The 22409-nt window shown below is 46.6% G+C and overlaps 1 protein-coding gene across 8 annotated transcripts; it reads left to right on the plus strand.

The window, feature by feature from the left end:
- Positions 1-529: 529 nt before the first annotated feature.
- Positions 530-21178, plus strand: LOC137347843 (zinc finger protein 3-like). 8 transcript variants are annotated; one of them, XM_068012893.1, is made up of 4 exons: positions 530-686; positions 5634-5863; positions 11424-11524; positions 16752-21178. In XM_068012893.1, exon 4 carries the CDS (start codon positions 17190-17192, stop codon positions 18303-18305), a length of 1116 nt encoding a protein of 371 aa, XP_067868994.1. In that variant the 5' UTR covers positions 530-686; positions 5634-5863; positions 11424-11524; positions 16752-17189; the 3' UTR covers positions 18306-21178. The 8 variants fall into 8 exon arrangements, with proteins under 8 accessions (XP_067868994.1, XP_067868992.1, XP_067868993.1 ...); XM_068012891.1 differs by lacking the exon at positions 5634-5863 and adding an exon at positions 6313-6848; XM_068012892.1 differs by lacking the exon at positions 5634-5863 and adding an exon at positions 13224-13296.
- The last annotated feature ends 1231 nt before the right edge of the window (positions 21179-22409 follow it).

Below are 22409 nucleotides of genomic sequence, written 5' to 3' on the forward strand. Positions count from 1 at the left end.
ATTAAATGAATTATTAAAATTTATATATTAATTTTGTGCGACCCTAGTGGGTAGTGGGAATGCATAATGTTCTGTTTTATCCCATTATGTTTCTATGAGTATGAAAACATGAACTTTCCTCCCTTCCAAAACGGATAAAAGGCCCCGCCCCTAGGCACTCGCCTGACAACGCGCAGACGCGGGAAGGCCCCGCCCCTAGGCGCTCGCCTAACAACGCGCAGACGCGGGAAGGCCCCGCCCCGAGGCGCTCGCCTGACAACGCGCAGACGCGGGAAGGCCCCGCCCCGAGGCGCTCGCCTAACAACGCGCAGACGCGGGAAGGCCCCGCCCCTAGGCGCTCGCCTAACAACGCGCAGACGCGGGAAGGCCCCGCCCCGAGGCGCTCGCCTGACAACGCGCAGACGCGGGAAGGCCCCGCCCCGAGGCGCTCGCCTGACAACGCGCAGACGCGGGAAGGCCCCGCCCCGAGGCGCTCGCCTGACTGCGCGGAGCATGCGCAGTTTGGCTGTAGGAAGCTGAGCGGGGATGTGCAGCTGCAGGAGCAGCGAATCAGAGCCGCTGGGCCTGGTGGACGTGTGGCGAGGGCTGCGGGGGTGGGGGGCGGAACATCATTAAAGCGATGGTGCAGCGTCTCCCCAGGATTCCGCAGAAATAAGTGACGCCAACAGAAGGGAAGTGAGTAGCTGGTGAGTCTCTTTTATGTTTAAGCTTTATTAGTGTTAGTCATGGTTTTTAGTTTTAGTAAGGTTTATTATCAAACAGATAGAGGAATTGCAGGGCTGCTCCCCGCTCTCGACTGCACATCCTATATGGGAACTCCAGGGCACTTCTCATGTCCGGATAACTGCAGGAGGTGTCGTCACTTGCTCGAGCTCTGGGTTTTGGAGTTTGAGCAGCAGCAGGCATTACTATGGTGCTGAGGATGAGAGCTATGTGGATAGTATGTTTATAGGGCGGCCCAGTGGTTAGCACCGCAGCCTCACAGCTCCAGCGACCCGGGTTCAATTCCGGGTACTGCCTGTGTGGAGTTTGCAAGTTCTCCCTGTGTCTGCGTGGGTTTTCTCCGGGTGCTCCGGTTTCCTCCCACAACCAAAGACTTGCAGGTTGATAGGTAAATTGGCCATTGTAAATTGCCCCTAGTATAGGTAGGGAATATGGGATTACTGCAGGGTTAGTATAAATGGGTGATTGTTGGTCGGCACAGACTCGGTGGGCTGAAGGGCCTGTTTCAGTTCTGTATCTCTAAAAATAAAAAAATAAATAAAACTGTGTTCAGATCTGAATACTGATGACAGTGATGGTTCATCTGGGGCATGCAGCCAGAGCCATGGCACTACAGCTGGCTCAGTTGCACAGGGGGGCACGAAGAGGACTGGAAGAGCGAGAGTGATTGAATGGTTAGGGAAATAGACGGTTGTTTTTGCAGGCTCAGACGTGAATCCAGGATGGTCTGGTGTCGCCCTCGTCCCAGGGTCAAGGATGTCACTGAACAGCTGCAGGGCACCCTGAGGTGGGAGAGTGAACCGACAGCTGAATTTTTTTTCAAATTCATTTATGGCATGTGGGCATCACTGGCTAGACCAGCATTTATTGCCCATCACCAATTACCCTTGAGAAGGTGGCGGTGAGCTTCCTTCTTGAACCACTGCAGTCCATGTGGGGTAGGTATGCCTACCGTGCTGTTGGGAAGGGAATTCCAGGATTTTGACCCTGTGACAGTGAAGGGAATGGCAATACAGTTCCAAATCAGGATGGTGTGTGGCTTGGAGGGGAACTTGCAGGTGGTGGTGTTTCCATGTATCTGTTGCCCTTGTCCTTCAAGGTGGTAGAGGGTTGCGGGTTTGGAAAGTGCTGTAGAAGGAGTCTTGGTAAGTTGCTGCAGTGCATCTTGCATATGGTACACACTGCTGCCACTGTGCGTAGGTGATGGAGGGAGTAAGTGTTTAAGGTGGTGAATGGGATAGCGATCAAGTGGGCTGCTTTGTCCTGTATGGTGTCTAGCTTCTTGTGGTGTTGGAGCTGCACCCATTCAGGCAAGTGGAGAGTATTCCATCACACTCCTGATTTGTGCCTTGTAGATGGTGGACAGGCATTGGAGAGTCAGGAGGTGAGTTACTCGCCGCAGGATTTCCAACCTGCTCTTGTAGCCACAGCATTTATGGCTGTCCAGTTTCTGGTCAATGTTAACCCCCAGGATGTTGTTGGTTGGTGATTCAGCGATAGTAATGCCATTGAACATCAAGGGGAGATGGTTAGATGCTCTTTTGTTTGAGATGGTCATTGCCTGGCACTTATGTGGAGCGAATGTTACTTGCCACTTACCAGCCCAAGCCTGGATATTGTCCAGGTCTTGCTGCATATGGATATGGGCTGCTTCAGTATCTAAGGAGTCGCGAATGGTGCTGAACATTGTGCAATCATCAGCGAACATTCCCACTTCTGACCTTATGATGGAGGGAAGGTCATTGAAGCAGCTGAAGATGGTTGTACTGAGGACACTACCCTGAGGAGCTCCTGCAGTGATGTCCTGGGACTAAGATGATTGACCTCCAACAACCACAACCATTTTATTTTGTGCTAGGTATGACTCCAACCAGTGGAGAGTTTTCCTCCTGATTCCCATTGACTCCAGTTTTGCTAGGGCTCCTTTGATACCATACTCAGTCAAATGCTGCCTTGATGTCAAGGTCTGTCACAGTTTGGAGCATGTTTGAACCAAGGCTGTAATGAGGTCAGGAGCTGAGTGGCCCTGGCAGAACCCAATCTGAGCATCAGCGAGCGGGTTATTTTTGAGCAAGTGCCGTTTGATAGCACTGTTGACAATACCTTCCATCACTTTGCTGATGATCGAGAGTGGACTGATTGGCTGGGTTAGATTTGTCCTTTTTTTTTGTGTACAGGACATACCTGGGTAATTTTCCACATTGCCGGGTAGATGCCAGTGGTTGTAGCTGTACTGGAACAGCTCGGCTAGGGGCACAGCTAGTTCTGGAGCACAAGTCTTCAGTACTATTGCTGGAATGTTGTCAGGGTCCATAGCCTTTGCAGTATCCAGTGCCTTCAGCTGTTTCTTAATATCGAGTGGAGTGAATCGGATTGGCTGAAGACTGACGTCTGTGGAGGAGGCCGAGATGGATCATTGACTTGGCACTTCTGGCTGAAGGTGGATGCAAATACTTCAGCCTTTTCTTTCGCACTGATGTGCTGGGCTGCTCCATCGATCAGGATGGGGATATTTGAGGTGCCTCCTCCTCCTGTTAGTTGTTTAATTGTCCACCACCATTCACAACTAGGTGTAGCAGGACCGCAGAGCTTAGATCTGATCTGTTGGTTATGGGATCACTTAGTCCTTTCTATGGAATACTGCTTCTGCTGTCTGGCATGCAGGTTGTCCTGTGTTGTAGCTTCACCAGCTTGGCACCTCATTTTGAGGTATGCCCGGTGCTGCTCCTGGCATGCCCTATGCACTCTTCATTGAAACTGGGTTGGTCCCCCAGCTTGATGGTAATGGTAGAGTGGGGGATATGCCAGGCCATGAGGTTATAGATTGTGGTTTAATACAATCGTGCTGTTGCTGTTGGCCCACAGCGCCTCATGGATGTGCAGTTTTGAGTTGCTAGATCTATTCGAAATCTATCCCAATTAGCACAGTGGTAGTATCATACAACACGATGGAGGGTATCCTCAATGTGAAGATGGGACTTTGTCTGCACAAGGACTGTGCGGTGGTCACTCCTGCCAGTACTGTCATTGACAGATGCATCTGCGGCAGGCAGATTGGTGAGGATGAGGTCAAGTATGTTTTTCCCTCTTGGTTCCCTCACCACCTGCTGCAGACCCAGTCCAGCAGTTATGTCCTTTAGGACTCGGCCTGCTCAGTCAGTAGTGGTGCTACTGAGCCACTCTTGGTGATAGACATTGAAGTCTTCCATCCAGAGTGCATCCCTTGCCACCCTCAGTGCTTCTTCCAAATGGTGTTCTACATGGAGGAGAACTGATTCATCAGCTGAGGAGGGGGCGGTGAAGTAGGTGGTAATCAGCAGGAGGTTTCCTTGTCCGTGTTTGATCTGATGCCATTAGACTTCATAGGGTCCAGAGTCGATGTTGAGGACTCCTAGGGCAACTCCCTCCTGACTGTGTACCACTGTGCTGCCATCCCTGGTAGGTCTGTCCTCCCGGTGGGATGGTGGTGTCTGGTACATTGTCTGCAAGGTATTATTCTGTGAGTATGACTGTCAGGCTGTTGCTTGACTAGGCTGTGGGGCAGCTCTCCCAATTTTAGCACAAACCCTGTTAGTAAGGAGGACTTTGCAGAGATGACAGGACTGAGTTTGTCGTTGTCATTTCCAGTGCCTAGGACGATGTCAGGTGGTCTGTCCGGTTTCATTCCTTTTCTTAGGCTTTGTAGCAGTTTGATATAACTGAGTAGCTTGACCGTTTGAGGGCATTTAACAGTCGACCACGTTGTTGTGGGTCCAGAATCTCTTGTAGGCCAGATTGGATAAGGACAGCAGATTTCCTTGCCTAAAGGGCATTAGTGAACCAGATGGGTTTTACAACAATCGACAATGGCTTCATGGTCACCACCAGACTAGCTTTTAATTCCAGATTTTTTTCATTAATTAAATTCAAATTCTACCACTCTGCAGCGGTGGGATTCAAACTTGTGTCCCTCGAGTATAGCCGGGGGCTCAGGGTTACCAGTCTAGTGAAATTACCACTACGCCACCACTTCCCCACAATGGTAATGCTGTTGAACATCAAAGGGAGATGGGTGGTTGGTTTCTTTGTCAGAGATGGTCATTGCTTGCACTTGTCTGGCGCAAATGTTACATGAAAGAACAATGCTAAACTGTGGAAGAATCCAGAGTCCAATCCTTGATGTGATTGGGTTTTGGGAAGCTTTGTCATTGACACTTTGTCATGGACACTGCAGAAATTCCTGCACTTCTTTCAGTCTTATTTTTTACAATAGTTTTCAAAAGAGAACTTGATGATTACTTGAAAGGGAAAGAAAATAACAGGGGTTTTGAGAGAGAGCAGGGCAGTGGGACTAATCAGGCAGCTCTTACAAAAAGCCAGCATGAACACGATGGGCTGAATGGCCTCCTTATGTGCTGTCATTCCATGATTCCATTGCTAGATCAATTTCTCTACAGCATTCCAAAATATAGAACCGGAATTCTGTTCCTGCAAAACTAGCTCCTGAAGAACAGGACGGCAGTGTTAATGTTCTCGGTAGCTTCCTAGGGTTGTCTGTAGTGCAGTGGTCATCAAATTCACTTTACACACAAGATATCCCTATTTGAACTTGGGCGACGACCTTGTCAAAACTTGTTCATTTAAGTGTGAGGAATAATTCACATTTGTTCTTTAAAAATTGAGAGAATGCATGATTTTACAGCCATGTTGTACGTTGCTGTTTCCCTATACAGTTCTGTACACACTCAATCTCTGCACAGTGTCTTTCACTTGCTCCCATTTTCAGCCCTGGTGATGCAGAAAGCTCCTCTCATACCTGCACATTCCGCTGATTCCTATTGATTTGTGTAAGATTATTAAAGGAGCCTGCAGAGCTACCACAGTTATAACAGACGCTGAAACAAACCCATAAATTATTTGCTCTTCCACAGTGAATGAGATCAGGACAAGAAGCAATATTTTGCCCTGCATTCTCCAATCATCTGCTGTCAGCAGCAAGTGGTGACTGCAGCCTCAGTCAGTGGGTTACTGCACGTCCCTGGGATGCAAGATACTATAACGTGGACCAAACTTCCTCATACACTGAACACAGACTCAGGAAAATGCAGACAGATTATATCCTGGTCACTAAATCTCTGAGCAGCTCTTACAGAATACTCTGGTGAGTGAAACTTTCTGTGAGCTTCAATGGAGAATCTCCAGCGGAAACAAGTTGTGGGAACTTGCTCCTCATGAACATTTCTTCTCATGTGACAGGGGTGAAAATCCTTTTAAATTTAACAATGGCTGCAGCAGATCTTTGGTGTCTTAAGCACCTTTATAACCCAGCCTTTAAAATGCAGATCACAATATGTGAAGGGATGACAATATGGAAGATTCATGACACCCAGATCAGAAAAAGTTATTTAAGCTTTGACCGTCACTTGGCAGCATTTTGTTCAGTTGACAACAGCAATTCGTGAGTTTATTAATGCAGATTAACATAATTATTCACATTCCCACAGAGTGGCTCAGTAATGTGGGTCTCTTAAAGACAGACACGGGCGATACTGTAATTGAAACGAAGGAAACGGCAGACATGCTAAATAATCAGTTTGTATCGGTCTCCAGAGTAGAAGAGGAAAAACTACCAAGGAGGTGATGAAAACGAGGCACAGTGCAGGTCTGGTCAATGTCAAATCACTCCTTTCATATTCAATCGAGGAAAAAACATGGCCGGTCACTGTTATTATCAGCCTGTTATATATCTTCCTGTACTACATCTGCTAAACAACAGCAAAATACTGTGGATGCTGGTAATCTGAAATAAAAACAGAAAATGCTGGAAACACTCAGCAGGTTTGGCAGCATTTGTGCAGAGAGAAATGGGTCGGAGGACGTTTCTTCAGAACTGGAAATGTTAGACATGAAACGGGTCTGCAACAAGTACAGAGGCGGAGAGAGGGGCATGAAAGACCAAAGTGGAAGAGCTGTCCAAAGATTCAGGGGAGGAAGAATAAGCTGACCAAGAGGGATGATGGAAATCTGAATAGTAATGACACAGCTTTTCCTGTCTGCTGTTCAAACTGGCAGCTGTATCGCTGATCAACAGAGCACAACGGCTGCTTTACAGAAGCGTGATGGAATGAGTCACCTCCTTCAGTGCTGTAAGTTTGCTAGCTGATTAGCTTGATTGAATTTTTTAGGAGCTAAGAAAGAGGGTCGATTAGGGTAGCACATTCGATGTAGTCTATATGCATTTGAGCAAGGCTTTTGACAAGGTCCCAAATGGCAGAAAAGCTCATGGGATCCAAGGGAAAGTGACAAATTGGATCCACAATTGACTCAGTGGCAGGAAGCAAAGGGTAATGGTCGATGGGTGTTTTTGTGACAGGAAGGCTGTTTCCAGTGGGGTTCCACAGGGCTCAGCACTGGGTCCCTGAATGTCTGTGGGATATGTCAGTGATTTGGAGTTTAATGTAGGGGGCATGATTAAGACGTTTGCAGGTGATATAAAAGTTGGCTGTGTGGTTGATAGAATTAGAACATTACAGCGCAACACTAATATCACACTGGTCAGATGGTTTCACAGGTCGGCGCAACATCGAGGGCCGAAGGGCCTGTACTGCGCTGTAATGTTCTAAGAAAGCTGCAGGCAGATATCAATGGACTGGTCAGGTGGGGTGAAAGGTGGCAAATGGAATTCAATCTGGAGAAATGTAAAGTAATGCATTTTGGGAGGGCAAACCAAGCGTTGGAAGACAATATAAATGGTGGAAGACTGAGCAGTGCAGAGGAACAGAACAAAGAACAGCACAGGAACAGGCCATTTGGCCCTCCAAGCCTCCACCAATCTTGATGCCTGCCTAAACTCAAACCTTAGGAACTTCCGGGGTCTGTATCCCTCTATTCCCATCCTATCCATGTATTTGTCAAGATGCCTCTTAAACGTTGCTATCGTACCTGCTTCCACCACCTCCCCCGGCAGCAAGTTCTAGGCACTCACCACCATCTGTGTAAAGAACTTGCCTCGCACATCCCCTCTAAACTTTGCCCCTCTCATCTTAAACCTATGTCCCCTACTAACTGACTCTTCCACCCTGGGAAAAAGCTTCTGACTATCCACTCTGTCCATGCCGCTCATAACTTTGTAAACCTCTATCATGTCGCCCCTCCACCTCCGTTGTTCCAGTGAAAACAGTCTGAGTTTATCCAACCTCTCTTCATAGCTAATGCCCTCCAGACCAGGCAACATCCTGGTAAACCTCTTCTGTACCCTCTCCAAAGCCTCCATGTCCTTCTGGTAGTGTGGCGACCAGAATTGCACACAATATTCTAAGTGTGGCCTAACTAAAGTTATGTACAGCTGCAGCATGACTTGCCAATTTTTATACTCTATGCCCCGACCGATGAAGGCAAGCATGCCGTATGCCTTCTTGACTACCTTAACCACCTGCGTTGCCACTTTCAGTGACCTGTGGACCTGTACGCCCAGATCTCTCTGCCTGTCAATACTCCTGAGGGTTCTGCCATTTACTGTATACTTCCCACCTGCATTAGACCTTCCAAAATGCATTACCTCACATTTGTCCGGATTAAACTCCATCTGCCATTTCTCCGCCCAAGTCTCCAACCGATCTATATCCTGCTGTATCCTCTGACAATCCTAGTCATTATCCGCAACTGCAACAACCTTTGTGTCATCCGCAAACTTACTAAACAGACCAGCTACATTTTCCTCCAAATCATTTATATATACTATAAACAGCAAAGGTCCCAGCACTGATCCCTGCGGAACATCACTAGTCACAGCCCTCCATTCAGAAAAGCACCCTTCCACTGCTACCCTCTGTCTTCTATGACCAAGCCAGTTCTGTATCAATCTTGCCAGCTCACCTCTGATCCCATGTGACTTCACCTTTTGTATCAGTCTGCCATGAGGGACCTTGTCAAAGGGTTTACTAAAGTCCATATCGATAACATCTACTGCCCTTCCTTCATCAATAATTTTTGTCACTTCCTCAAAAAACTCAATCAAATTAGAGAGACATGACCTCCCCTTCACAAAACCATGCTGCTTCTCGCTAATAAGTTTGTTTCTTTCCAAATGGGAGTAAATCCTGTCCCGAAGAATCCTCTCCAATAATTTCCCTACCACTGATTTAAGGCTCACCGGCCTATAATTTCCTGGATTATCCTTGCTACCCTTCTTAAAGAAAGGAACAACATTGGCTATTCTCCAGTCCTCTGGGACCTCACCTGTAGCCAATGAGGATGCAAAGATTTCTGTCAAGGCCCCAGCAATTTCTTCCCTTGCCTCCCTTAGTATTCTGGGGTAGATCCCATCAGGCCCTGGGGACTTATCAACCTTAATGCTTTGCAAGTCACTCAACACCTCCTCCTTTTTGATAATGAGATGCCTGAGACTATCTACACTCCCTTCCCTATGCTCATCATCCGCCAAGTCCTTCTCCTTGGTGAATACTGATGCAAAGTACTCATTTAGTACCTCGCCCATTTCTTCTGGCTCCACACATAGATTCCCTTCTCTGTCCTTGAGTGGGCCAACCCTTTCCCTAGTTACCCTCTTGCTCTTTATATTAGGTTAGATTAGAGATACAGCACTGAAACAGGCCCTTCGGCCCACTGAGTCTGTGCCGACCATCAACCACCCATTTATATTAATCCTACACTAATCCCATATTGTCCCTATATTTCCCTACCACCTACCTATACTAGTGACAATTTATAATGGCCAATTTACCTACCAACCTGCAAGTCTTTTGGCTTGTGGGAGGAAACCGGAGCACCCGGAGAAAACCCACGCAGACACAGGGAGAACTTGCAAACTCCACACAGGCAGTACCCAGAATTGAACCCGGGTCCCTGGAGCTGTGAGGCTGCAGTGCTAACCACTGCGCCACTGTGCTGCCCCGTATAAAAAGCCTTGGGATTATCCTTAATCCTGTTTGCCAATGACTTTTCATGACGCCTTTTAGCCCTCTTGACTCCTTGCTTAAGTTCCTTCATACTGTCTTTATATTCCTCAAGGGATTCATCTTTTCCCAGCCTTCCAGCCCTTATGAATGCTTCCTTTTTCTTTTTGACGAGGCTCACAATATCCCGCATTATCCAAGGTTCCCGAAACTTGCCAAACTTATCCTCCTTCCTCACAGGAACATGCTGGTCCTGGATTCTAATCAACTACATTTGAAAGACTCCCACATATCAGATGTTGATTTACCCTCAAACAGCCGCCCCCAATCTAAATTCTTCAGTTCCTGCCTAATATTGTTATAATTAGCTTTCCCCCATTTCAGCATCTTCACCCGAGGACTACTCGTATCCTTATCCACAAGTACCTTAAAACTTATGGAATTTTGGTCACTGTTTCTGAAATGCTCTCCTACTGAAACTTCCACCACCTGGCCGGGCTCATTCCCCAATACCAGGTCCAGTACGGCCCCATCCCTAGTTGGACTGTCTGCATATTGTTTCAAGAAGCCCTCCTGGATGCTCCTTACAAATTCGGCCCCATCTCAGCCCCTAGTACTAAGTGAGTCCCAGTCAGTATAGGGGAAGTTAAAATCACCCACCCCTACAACCCTGTTACCTTTACATCTTTCCAAATTCTGTCTACATATCTGCTCCTCTACCTCCCGCTGGCTGATGGGAGGCCTGTAGAAAACCCCCAACATCGTGACTGCACCCTTCCTGTTCCTGAGCTCTACCCATATTGCCTCGCTGCATGACCCCTCTGAGGTGTCCTCCCGCAGTACAGCTGTGATATTCTCCTTAACCAGTAATGCAGCTCCCCCACCCCTTTTACATCCCCCTATATCCCGCCTGAAGCTTCTAAATCCTAGAACATTTAGCTGCCAATCTTGTCGTTCCCTCAACCAAGTCTCTGTAACAGCAACAACATCATAGTTCCCTGGAGGGCATATGTGCCGATCCCTAAAGGTAGGACGAGTAGATGAAATGTTTAAGAAGGCATACAGGATAATTTTCTTTGGCCACAGCCTGGGGAGATTATGCTAGAACTGTAGTTTTTTTTTTAAACTATATAGACTGCAGCTAGAGTACTGTGTACAGTTCTGGTCACCGCTTTACAACGAGGAGTGCATCATACTTGAAAGAGTACAGAGGAGATTTACGAATATGATGCCAGGAATCGGGAATTTTAGCAGCATAAGTCAGCTAAGTTGCAATGATTTTTAAACCTCACTGCTGCTGCCTTCACAGTCATTCTACCATCTTACAACCCATTGTGGTGAGATGTAGTTTCTTGTGCCCTGCTCTTTTTTGAAGTAATGATGTGAAGCAAATTCAGCAAGATGTTTTCTTGCCATTTCTCTCGTGAGATTTAGAACAAGACCAACTGAATGACACTTTCAATGTTGTCAACCTTTAACTGTAGCTCAGAGTCAGTGCAGTCACTGTTATCAACATGTTATGTATGTTCTTGTAGTACATCTGAAAAATGTTAACTTATCATAGCTGTGCTTTCTTTACATTGGAAGCCAGTGCAAATATATGCACAATTTCAAATCTAAATGTATACAAGATTGGGAGGAGAGTGTGACCAGAGATAATGGACAATGGAAACAACATTTGTACATCAATATACTCAGTATCTGGAAGAAGTAGGAAGCTGAGATCCTGCTGTCTATTCATCCTGTTATCTGCAAAAATCCATTGTCAATGTACTACATCTTTCATTCCCACTTCTTGCTTTCCAGATAGGGCTGCGTTTCACAAATTCGGTGTGTTCGCATCAAGCAGCTAGTTCACCTGGGACCTGGAGCAGCAGAGGGAGTTGGAGGAAAAACAGTGACAGAAGGTGATGCCACATGAAACTGGCAGAATTTGACCTGTGCCAGTTGTTTCTATTGATGAATGACAGCCATGCGTTGCCTTGCATGTTTCACAGGAGCCACATTGATTAGGTTGTTGCCTTTTGGAAATTGAAACTTGTACATCTTGTACTGTTTCACCTCACTGTCCATTTCATGTTCATGTCTATCACACTTGGTGCTGTCATTGGCTGAACAAGTCTTTTGTGTTCTAACTAAGCATGCCTTTGAAGACAAGCCACCAATCTGTGGCAAAAGTCAACTGAAGTAAAGAAATATGAAAGTGGCCTGGGTGAGCTAATGTGCAGGCGCTTGTAGCAGCTCATCAGATGGTGAGGATTTGGTGCTGTAACCATCGTGGTTAAGGTGTGATTCCCAGACACAGATTGAGACTTGCTTGCTGCTGAACAAACTGTCACAATTATCATCACTTCCTTGCTGAATGTAAACAGAAAGAAAGCAGTAGTTCTGGCATCATCTGTGGAGGGTTGGTGAGGCTAGCGTGTTTCATGTCGTCTACATGGATTTTAGCAAGGCTTTTGACAAGGTTCCACATAGAAGACCGCTCAGAAAATTAAACGCTCACATGCTATTTGGGAAAGTGGCAATTTGGGAGCATAATTAGCTCTGGCAGGAAACCGAGAATAATGGTCGACGGATGTATTTGTGACTGGATGTTGCCTGTGGGGTTCGGTAGGGGTCAGGACTGGGTCTCTTGCTGTTTGTGTCATTAATCAATAATTTAGAGTTAAATGTTGGTCGCCTTCCCTTTTCTAGGGAAAGGAGTCCCAGCTGCTCAGGTTTTCCTAGTTATTTTCCTGTTCATTGCGAGACCTGGCACCAGTAGAAAAAATTCCTGCCGTCTGAGTTTGGTATTTTTTATTTAATAATCCATTCTCTGTGTCCATTGTCCTAAGCACTTGACCATGACTACTCAGTCTCTGTCTGTTTAAATGTTGCTCAGTTCAAATTTCAATCATCCTCTGCTTTCGTAACGTATAGCCACTTAGTCGATAAACAGCCTCTACTCAAGGAAATATAGGAAGAGACAATCTTCTCTAGTATCTGTTTACCCTGGTAACATTTACCTTCAGTAACATTTTAAGATGAAGCTACACAAATAACATGAATGAAGTTTGTGATAGTAAAGTCGCTGGGTCAAAATTCTAGAACTTCCTCCCAAACAGCAGTGTGGGTGAAACATGACTACATGATCTGCAGCAGTTCAAGAAGGCAGCTCACCACCACCTCAAAAGCAATTAGGGATGGGCAATAAGTGCTGGCCTTGCCAGTGACACCCACATCCCAAGAATGAATTGAACAGTGAATGCTTGGAGATGAATGAAAATGAGAAAAACCTAGATGGGTTGAAAGGTGTGACGTTTTATTCTGTCAGTGATGATGAGGTCTGTAGGAACCTCGTTACATTTTTAAATTGTAGTCAGCAGATCTCTAACCTGCACGTGGGAACTCCAATGGATTTCTAATTCATCTCTTAATTACACAGGGTTTGCAGTTTTTGATGCTCCATTAAAATCTTAATTCACCATTATTTTAGATCATAAAGGACAAAATAAGGGCATAAAATACATTTCCATTGCAGAAGTAGGCTATATGGTCATTCAAGAATGCTCTGCCATTTGATAAGATCATGAATGATCTCTATGTTTGAAACCCTCCATTCAGGTTTCTGCCCTGTCCCAGTACAGAAACGGTTCTATCAAATTCACAAATGACATCCTATGTGACTGTGACAAAGGTAAGCTATCTCTCCTCATCGTTCTCGACCTGACTGCAGCCTCTGACACGGTTGACTACACTGTCCTCCTTCAACACCTGTCTTCTGTTGTTCAGCTGAGTGGGGCTGCTCTCTCCTAGTTCCATTCTTACCTATTTAATCATAGCTAGAATATCACCTGCAGTGGCTTCTCTTCCAGCTCCCACACTTACCTTTGCTGTCCGCCAAGGATCTATCCTTGGGGATGGGCAGGGATGTAAAGGTAACAGGGTTGTAGTGGTGGGTGATTTTAACTTCCCCAATATTGACTAGGGGCTAGGGGCTTGGATGGAGCAGAATTTGTGAGGAGCATCCAGGAGGGCTTCTTGAAACAGTATGTAGATAGCCCAACTAGGGATGGGGCCGTACTGGACCTGGTATTGGGGAATGAGCCCGGCCAGGTGGTGGAAGTTTCAGTGGGGGAGCATTTCGGGAGCAGTGACCATAATTCCATACATTTCAAGGTACTTGTGGATAAGGATAAGAGTAGTCCTCGGGTGAAGGTGCTAAATTGGGGGAAGGCTAATTATAACAATATTAGGCAGGAACTGAAGAATTTAGATTGGGGGCGGCTGTTTGAGGGTAAATCAACATCTGACATGTGGGAGTCTTTCAAACATCAGCTGATTAGAATCCAGGGCCAGCATGTTCCTGTGAGGAAGAAAGACAAGTTTGGCAAGTTTCGGGAAGCTTGGATAACATGGGATATTGTGAGCTTAGTCAAAAAGAAAAAGGAAGCATTTGTAAGGGCTGGAAGGCTAGGAACAGATGAAACACTTGAGGAATATAAAGACAGTAGGAAGGAACTTAAGCAAGGAGTTAGGAGGGCTAAAAAGGGTCATGAAAAGTTATTGGCAAACAGGATTAAGGAAAATCCCAAGGCGTTTTATACATATATAAAGAGCAAGAAGGTAACCAGGGAAAGGGTTGGCCCACTCAAGGACAGAGATGGGAATCTATGCGTGGAGCCAGAGGAAATGGATGAGGTGCTAAATGAGTACTTTGCATCAGTATTCACCAAGGAGAAGGACTTGGTGGATGATGAGCCTGGGGAAGGGAGTGCAGATAGTCTCAGTCATCTCATTATCAAAAAGGAGAAGGTGTTGGGTGTCTTGCAAAGCATTAAGGTTGATAAATCCCCAGGGCCTGATGGGATCTACCCCAGAATACTGAGGGAGGCAAGGGAAGAAATTGCTGGGGCCTTGACAGAAATCTTTGCATCCTCATTGGCTACAGGTGAGGTCCCAGAGGACTGGAGAATAGCCAATGTTGTTCCTTTGTTTAAGAAGGGTAGCAAAGATAATCCAGGAAATTATAGGCCGGTGAGCCTTACATCAGTGGTAGGGAAATTATTGGAGAGGATTCTTCGGGAAAGGATTTACTCCCATTTGGAAACAAACGAACTTATTAGCGAGAGACAGCATGGTTTTGTGAAGGGGAGGTCGTGTCTTACTAATTTGATTGGGTTTTTTGAGGAAGTGACGAAGATAATTGATGAGGGAAGGGCGGTGGATGTTGTCTATATGGACTTTAGTAAAGCCTTTGACAAGGTCCCGCGTGGCAGACTGGTGCAAAAGGTGAAGTCACACGGGATCAGAGGTGAGCTGGCAAGATGGATACAGAACTGGCTCAGTCATAAAAGACAGAGGGTAGCAGTGGAAGGGTGCTTTTCTGAATGGAGGGCTGTAACTAGTGGTGTTCCGCAGGGATCAGTGCCGGGACCTTTGCTGTTTGTAGTATATATAAATGATTTGGAAGAAAATGTAGCTGGTCTGATTTGTAAGTTTGCGGATGACACAAAGGTTGGTGGAGTTGCGGATAGTGATGAGGATTGTCCGAGGATACAGCAGGATATAGATCGGTTGGAGACTTGGGTGGAGAAATGGCAGATGGAGTTTAATCCGGACAAATGTGAGGTAATGCATTTTTGAAGGTCTAATGCAGGTGGGAAGTATACAGTAAATGGCAGAACCCTTAGGAGTATTGACAGGTGGACAGATCTGGGCGTACAGGTCCACAGGTCACTGAAAGTGGCAACGCAGGTGGATAAGGTAGTCAAGAAGGCATATGGCATGTTTGCCTTCATCGGTCGGGGCATAGAGTATAAAAATTGGCAAGTCATGCTGCAGCTGTACAGAACCTTAGTTAGGCCACACTTAGAATATTGCGTGCAATTCTGGTCGCCACACTACCAGAAGGACGTGGAGGCTTTGGAGAGGGTACGGAGGAGGTTTACCAGGATGTTGCCTGGTCTGGAGGGCATTAGCTATGAGGAGAGGTTGGAAAAACTCGGATTGTTTTCACTGGAACGACGGAGGTGGAGGGGCGACATGATAGAGGTTTACAAAGTTATGAGCGGCATGGACAGAGTGGATAGTCAGAAGCTTTTTCCCAGGGTGGAAGAGTCAGTTACTAGGGGACATAGGTTTAAGGTGCGAAGGGGCAACGTTTAGAGGGGATGTGCGAGGCAAGTTTTTTACACAGAGGGTGGTGAGTGCCTGGAACTTGCTGCCAGGGGAGGTGGTGGAAGCAGATATGATAGCGACGTTTAAGAGGCATCTTGACAAATACATGAATAGGATGGGAATAGAGGGATATGGGCCCCGGAAGTGCAGAAGGTGTTAGTTTAGGCAGGCATCAAGATCGGCGCAGGCTTGGAGGGCCGAATGGCCTGTTCCTGTGCTGTACTGTTCTTTGTTTGTCCTCTGCAATATCTCAACTACATGTTGTCCCTCAACAGCAACATCTGAAAACACAGTGTTAGTTTTCATATGCACGCTGATCATACCCAGCTCTAGTTCACCACCACCCCTCTCCACTAAATTTATCCCACTGCTTGTCCCACATCCAGTGATGGATGAGCAGAAAGTTCCTCCAGTTAAACATTGGGAAGACTAAAGCTGTTGTCTTCAGTTTCCACTCTATTCCCTCGTCTCCAACTCCATCCGTTTCCCTGGCAATTGTTTGAGATTAAACCAGATGTTTTGCAACCTCGATTCCCTATTTGACCCCAAGGTGAGCTTCCGACCACGCATCCGTGCCATCACTATACCACCTATTTCCGCCTCTGTAACATTCCCAGATTCCACCATCGCCTCAACTCATCTGCTGCTGAAACCCTCAACCATGCCACCTCTAAACTTGATTATTCCAATTCACTCCTGGCCGGCCTCCCACATTCTACCCTCTCGAAACTTGAGGTCATTCGAAACTCTGCTGTCTGTTTATTCGACAAGTAAAACACAGGGGTTGACACACTAGTAACACAAAAACACTTGCTGTGGTCAGTTGGGAGGTGAACAGTGGGAACCAGTCACACCATCATCCACCTGTGTTAGGACATGGGCAAAAACACAAAGGCAGGTTGTGAAATGTAGCTGAATGAATCTGGTAATTTGTGGGTGTTCTCACACTCTGTTTTTCCTGTTTTAAATCAGTTTCACAGGTTATTAGAAGAGGGTTTACAGCCCAGAAACTCAAAGCAAACATCAGGATCTGAAGGAGTTGATCAATTTATCGTAACCTGTATATCATAGGATTTTAAACATGGAAGGAAAAAGCACCGTTTACAGTTGGAAGAAACTGTACACATGTTCTGTGAGCAGATGAGACTTCATGGCCTGTTGAATCACAAGTGCAATCACACTGGGGGAAAAAAAACAAGTAAATATTGAAACGGTGGAAAGGGAATTAATTATCCAATTCAGCTGGACCTCCTCCATGTAGTCACACTTTGGAGAGGGTGTTCACCTGCTCCGAGTATTGGAAAGGATTCACTAATTCATCCAACTTCCTGACACACCAGCAAGTTCACACTGGGGGGAGACCTTTTAATTGATCAGATTGGGAATTGCTGTAAACATTTGGCTGAAGTGATGTCCCACCGTGTTCACAGTGACGAGAGACCATTCAGGTGCTCTCACTGCGGGACTGGCTTCAGGCGTTCAGGGCACCTCACTGTACACCAGCGCATTCACACTGGGGAGAGGCCGTTCACCTGCTCTGAGTGTGGGAAGAGGTTTGCTCAGTCATCCACCCTGCTGCGACACCAGCAAGTTCATACTGGTGAGAGGCCATTCACCTGCTGTGAGTGTGGGAAGAGATTCATTAAATCTACTGACCTACTGAAACACGAGCGAGTTCACACTGGGGAGAGGCCATTCACCTGCTCCGCGTGTGGGAAGAGATTTGCTCAATCATCCACCCTGCTGACACACCAGCGTGTTCACACTGGGGAGAGGCCATTCACCTGCTCTGAATGTGGGAAGAGATTCATTAAATCGACTGACCTTTTGGCTCACCAGCGAGTTCACACTGGTGAGAGGCCATTCACCTGCTCCACGTGTGGGAAGGGTTTCACTACTTCATCCCATCTTTTGACACACCAGCGTGTTCACACTGGGGAGAGACCGTTCACCTGCTCCACGTGTGGGAAGGGATTCACTCTGTCATCCGACCTGCTGAAACACCAGCGAGTTCACACCGGGGAGAGGCCGTTCACCTGCTCAGAGTGTGGGAAGGGATTTACTACTTCATCTCAACTGCTGACCCACCAGCGAGTTCACACTGGGGAGAGACCTTTTAAATGTCCAGACTGTGGGAATTGCTATAAACGTTCTGCTGAACTGATGTCCCATCAACGTGTTCACACTGATGAGAGACCGTTCAGGTGTTCTCATTGCGGGTCTGGGTTCAGGCGATCATCTGAACTCACTGTACACCAGCGGACTCACACTGGGGAGAGGCCGTTCCCCTGCTCTGACTGTGGGAAGAGATTTGCTCAGTCATCCACCCTGCTGAGACATCAACGAGTACACACTGGGGAGAGGCCGTTCACCTGCTCTGTGTGTGAGAAGGGATTCACTCACTCATCCCACCTTCTAACACATCAGCGTGTTCACACTGGAGAGAGGCCATTCACCTGCTCAGAGTGTGGGAAGGGATTTACTCGGTCATCCCATGTGCTGAGACACCAGCGAGTTCACAAGTAACTACAGTGGTTGGATTCTGTTGTTTCAGTGAATCAGATCCAAGACTGAACGTATTCATTGGGATCTGTTTCTGCTGATGAACTCCAGCCCAGTTATAGGGATCAATATTCAGGATAAAAGTAAAGTCAATCAGTTTGTGTTAAACACAGAGTTTCGAGTCTTTTTAATATCTCTAACACAAGATAGTTGCCTTTGAAGTGCTCTCCCTCTCCCCTGTCTCCTCCATCCTCACCTTCAACAATATGTGTGAGGAGCTCGTTATCATTGTCAGTAAGATTGAGATTATCCAATCAGCTGCCTCTGCTGCTTCCCTCTCTACCAGTAACCCACCAGAACAAGCTGTCTCTGAAGTTCCCCCCCCTGCCCGAGCCCGGAACCCACATCTTGCTCTAGTTTCTCTTGTTTTCTCTCCTCATGTCCTCTGAGCTAATCTTGTCCATGTCATCTTACCCACCTCCTACTCCCTCGACCCTATTCCCACTGACTGCTGACCAGCCAACTTCCCCATATTAGCTGATATTATTGAGTTTTCTCTTCAGCTACTGTCTGCCATAGGCACCCTCTCCTCAAAAAAACAAACAAACCCATAATCCAACCCACTGTCCTTGCAGACTAAAGCCCCATCTCCAACCTCCCATTCCTCTCCAAAATCTTTGAATGTTTTGTTGCTTCCCAAATACATGGCCATCTTTCCCTGAACTTCATGTTTGAAACCCTCCAATCAGGTTTCCACCTCTGCCACAATACAGAAATGACTCTTATCAAAGTCACAAATGACATCCTATGTTCACTGTGACAAAGGTAAACTTTCCCTCCTTGTCCTTCTTGACCTGTCTGCAGCCTCTGACACGGTTGACCACACCATCCTCCTCCAACACCTCTCCACTGTTGTCCACCTGGGTGGGGCTGCACCTTCCTGATTCCATTTTTACCTTATCTAATAATAGCCAGAATATCACCTGCACCATTACCTGTGATGTCTGCCAAGGATCTATCCTTGCCCCCCTCCTATTTCTATCAGGCTGTCCCTCAACAGCACCATCTGCAATCACAGCATTAGTTTTCACATGTATGATGATCATGCCCAGCTCTACCTCACCACCTCTCAACTAATTATCACACAAAGTTCCTCCTATTAAATATTGGGAAGACCGAAGCCATTGTTTTTAGTCTCCACTCCATAATCCATTCCCTAGCCTCTGACTCCATTTGTCTCCCTAGCAACTGTCTGAGCCTAAACCAGATGTTTTGCAACCTTGGTGCCCTATTTGACCGCAAGCTGTGCTTCCAACCGCATATCTGTGCCATCAGTAAGAACACATGTTTCCATCTCTGTAACATTGCCCAACTCTGCCCCGCCTCACCTCATATGCTGCTGAAACCCTCATGCATGCCTTTGTTGCCTCAATCCTTGATTATTCCAATGTACGTCTGGCTAGCTTCCCACATTCTATCCTCTATAAATTTGGGGTCATCCAAAATTCCACTGTCTATGTCCTAGCACATTAAATCCTGTTGACTTATCACCTTGTACTCTCTGGGCTTCATTGGCTTCTGATCAAGCAATGCCTCGATTTTTACATTTTTATCTTTGTTTTTAATCCCTGCATGGCCTCACCCCTACCCATCTCTGTAATCTCCTCCAGCCCTACAACCCTCTGAGATAGCTGCCACCTTCCAATTTTGGTCTCTTGCACATCCTATATTTTGTTAGCTCTGCCGTTGGTGGCTGTGCTTTCATCTGCCCAGTCCCTCAGTTCCAGAATTCCTCCCCAGAATGCTCCACATCTCTACCTCTCCTTTTAGATGCTCTTTCAAATTTGTCTCTGACCAAGTTTTTGGTCTTCTCTAATTTATTTTTCTGTGACTTTGTGCCAAATATTGTTTGGAAACTCTCCTTGGAATGTTTAACTACATTAAAAATATATGAAGGTAATTTGTTCGATGTGATTAATAACAGCAATTGACAGCAGCATCCAACCTCTGCAGTGACACGAGAGCTTGCTGGTGTTTTTTATGGGATGGATGAGTGAGTGAATCCCTTCCCGCACACAGGAGTTGAATGGCCTCTCCTGAGTGTGAACAACCTGGTATGTGAGAAGGTTGCCTGACTGAGTGAATCCCTACACAGCATGACTGAGCAGATAAGATTCCATTCTGATGGGTAATTGAATCCTTTTCCACAGTCCCCACATTTCCATGGTTTCTCCGGTGCGGGTGTCCTTGTGTGTCTTCAGATTCGATGATCAATTGAAGCCTCGTCCACGCACACAACGTATTTACTGTTTCTCCTTGCTGTGAATGGAGTGATTTTTTCAGGCTGTGTAACTGGTTAAAGCTCTTTCGAAGTAAGTGCACGAGAACACTCTCACACAAGTGTATGGGTCTCGGTGCTTTTCCAGCCTCAATGATAATTTAAATCTTCTCTCACACACAGTACAAGCAATCATTTTTTTATTTAGAGACACAGCGCTGAAACAGGCCCTTCAGCCCACCGAGTCTGTGCTGACCATCACCCACCCATTTATACTAATCCTACATTAATCCCATATTCCTACCACATCTCCACACCATTTCCTATACTAGGGGCGATTTATAATGGCCAATTTACCTATCACCTGCAAGTCTTTGGCTGTGGGAGGAAACCGGAGCACCCAGCGAAAACCCACGCGGTCACAGGGACAACTTGCAAACTCCACACAGGTAGTACCCAGAATCGAACCAGGGTCACTAGAGCTGTGAGGCTGCGGTGCTAACCATTGCGCCACTCATTTCTTCTTCCAAAATCAGAAGCTGATCGTACATGAATTAAATGATTCTGTAACATCTCACTCAGAGTTCTGGTTTGAGCTTCCTGTCTGCTAATTCTCTTCTAATACTCTGTAAAAGGAGTTTACAAACGGCATCGCTGTAAGTACAGGATGTAAATTCAGAACAGACTATTCTAGTTTCTCTGGAGTATTCTTTCTCCTTTCATTTCCTCAAATCTCAAAATCCCCAATGCACACATTCTTCCCCCTGTCTCCTCATTGTTGCAGATTCAGCAGTCGATCTCCTAGTTTTCTTCTTCTCTGCAGATTCTCTGTCTTCCTCGCCTTAAAATGGTGGTTCAGGCTTTGGGTCAATCCCACTTGTTGGGCTGGATTCGATGAGCTCGCTGCCATTCTATGATGTCGGCAGCAAGCTCAAAAAATGGTGGCCCATTCGTGCGGGCCACACGCCAAAGAGCCGCTGCGATCTCAAACCCGGTGACTCGTTTAAATAGCAGGGTGGCCTGTACCCCCCAATCACATGGAGGGGGTGAGCTATCTGTTCCTGGCAATGGCATAGACTGACTGCGCACAGGTGCTGACATTTTTAAAGGGCAGTCAGCCCTGACAGGAAATTTATATATTTAAATACATATAAAAGAAATGAACACATTTCTTTCTCCCCCCGATAACAATGACATTAACTATTTACCCTTTCGCCCCCCAAACACATACCTTTATCTGACCTTCCTTCCCTCCCACCAGCCCCTGCCCCCAACCACCCAAACTGCACAACGTTTAAAGTACAACCCTTCCCACCATCCCCTACAGCCATGATATTTATTTGACCCCATTTCCCCCCCACCAGCCACACTGGTAAACTTACCTCCTTCTCCCACCCCACCAGTGTCATGCCTGTTTCCCCGGATTGGGATCTGAAAGCGTGGGAGTGCGAGCTGTCACGCCGAAGATCGTGGTGGCCCTCAAGATTGCAGGTTGAGTATATGTAAATATATTTTATTAATTTGAATATGCTGATTGTAGTCCCGTTGCCCAGCGATGGGAGGGGCTGCCACGGAGCCTCACCGCCGCTGGGAGGATCATGCCAGGTCCCGCCGGCATTGAAGTCTGTAGTGGGCCTCATCCGGAGCTGACTTCAGGCTCTCCCCGCCAGGATCTCAACGCGAGGGCTGCTTAAAATCCAGCCCATTGATTCTAATTCTACCAAATAATTTGGCTCACAACCACAAGCTATCTTTCATGACTTTATTAGTAAATTTGAATGTATGGAAAGAGTCATCTTTTTCCGACTGTGGAGAAGAGAAAGTCCAGTGGTTAGTTCAGAACTTCCTTC

The sequence above is a fragment of the Heterodontus francisci genome, chromosome 32 (genome assembly GCF_036365525.1).
Source record: "Heterodontus francisci isolate sHetFra1 chromosome 32, sHetFra1.hap1, whole genome shotgun sequence".
In the NCBI taxonomy this organism is placed as follows: Eukaryota; Metazoa; Chordata; class Chondrichthyes; order Heterodontiformes; family Heterodontidae; genus Heterodontus; species Heterodontus francisci.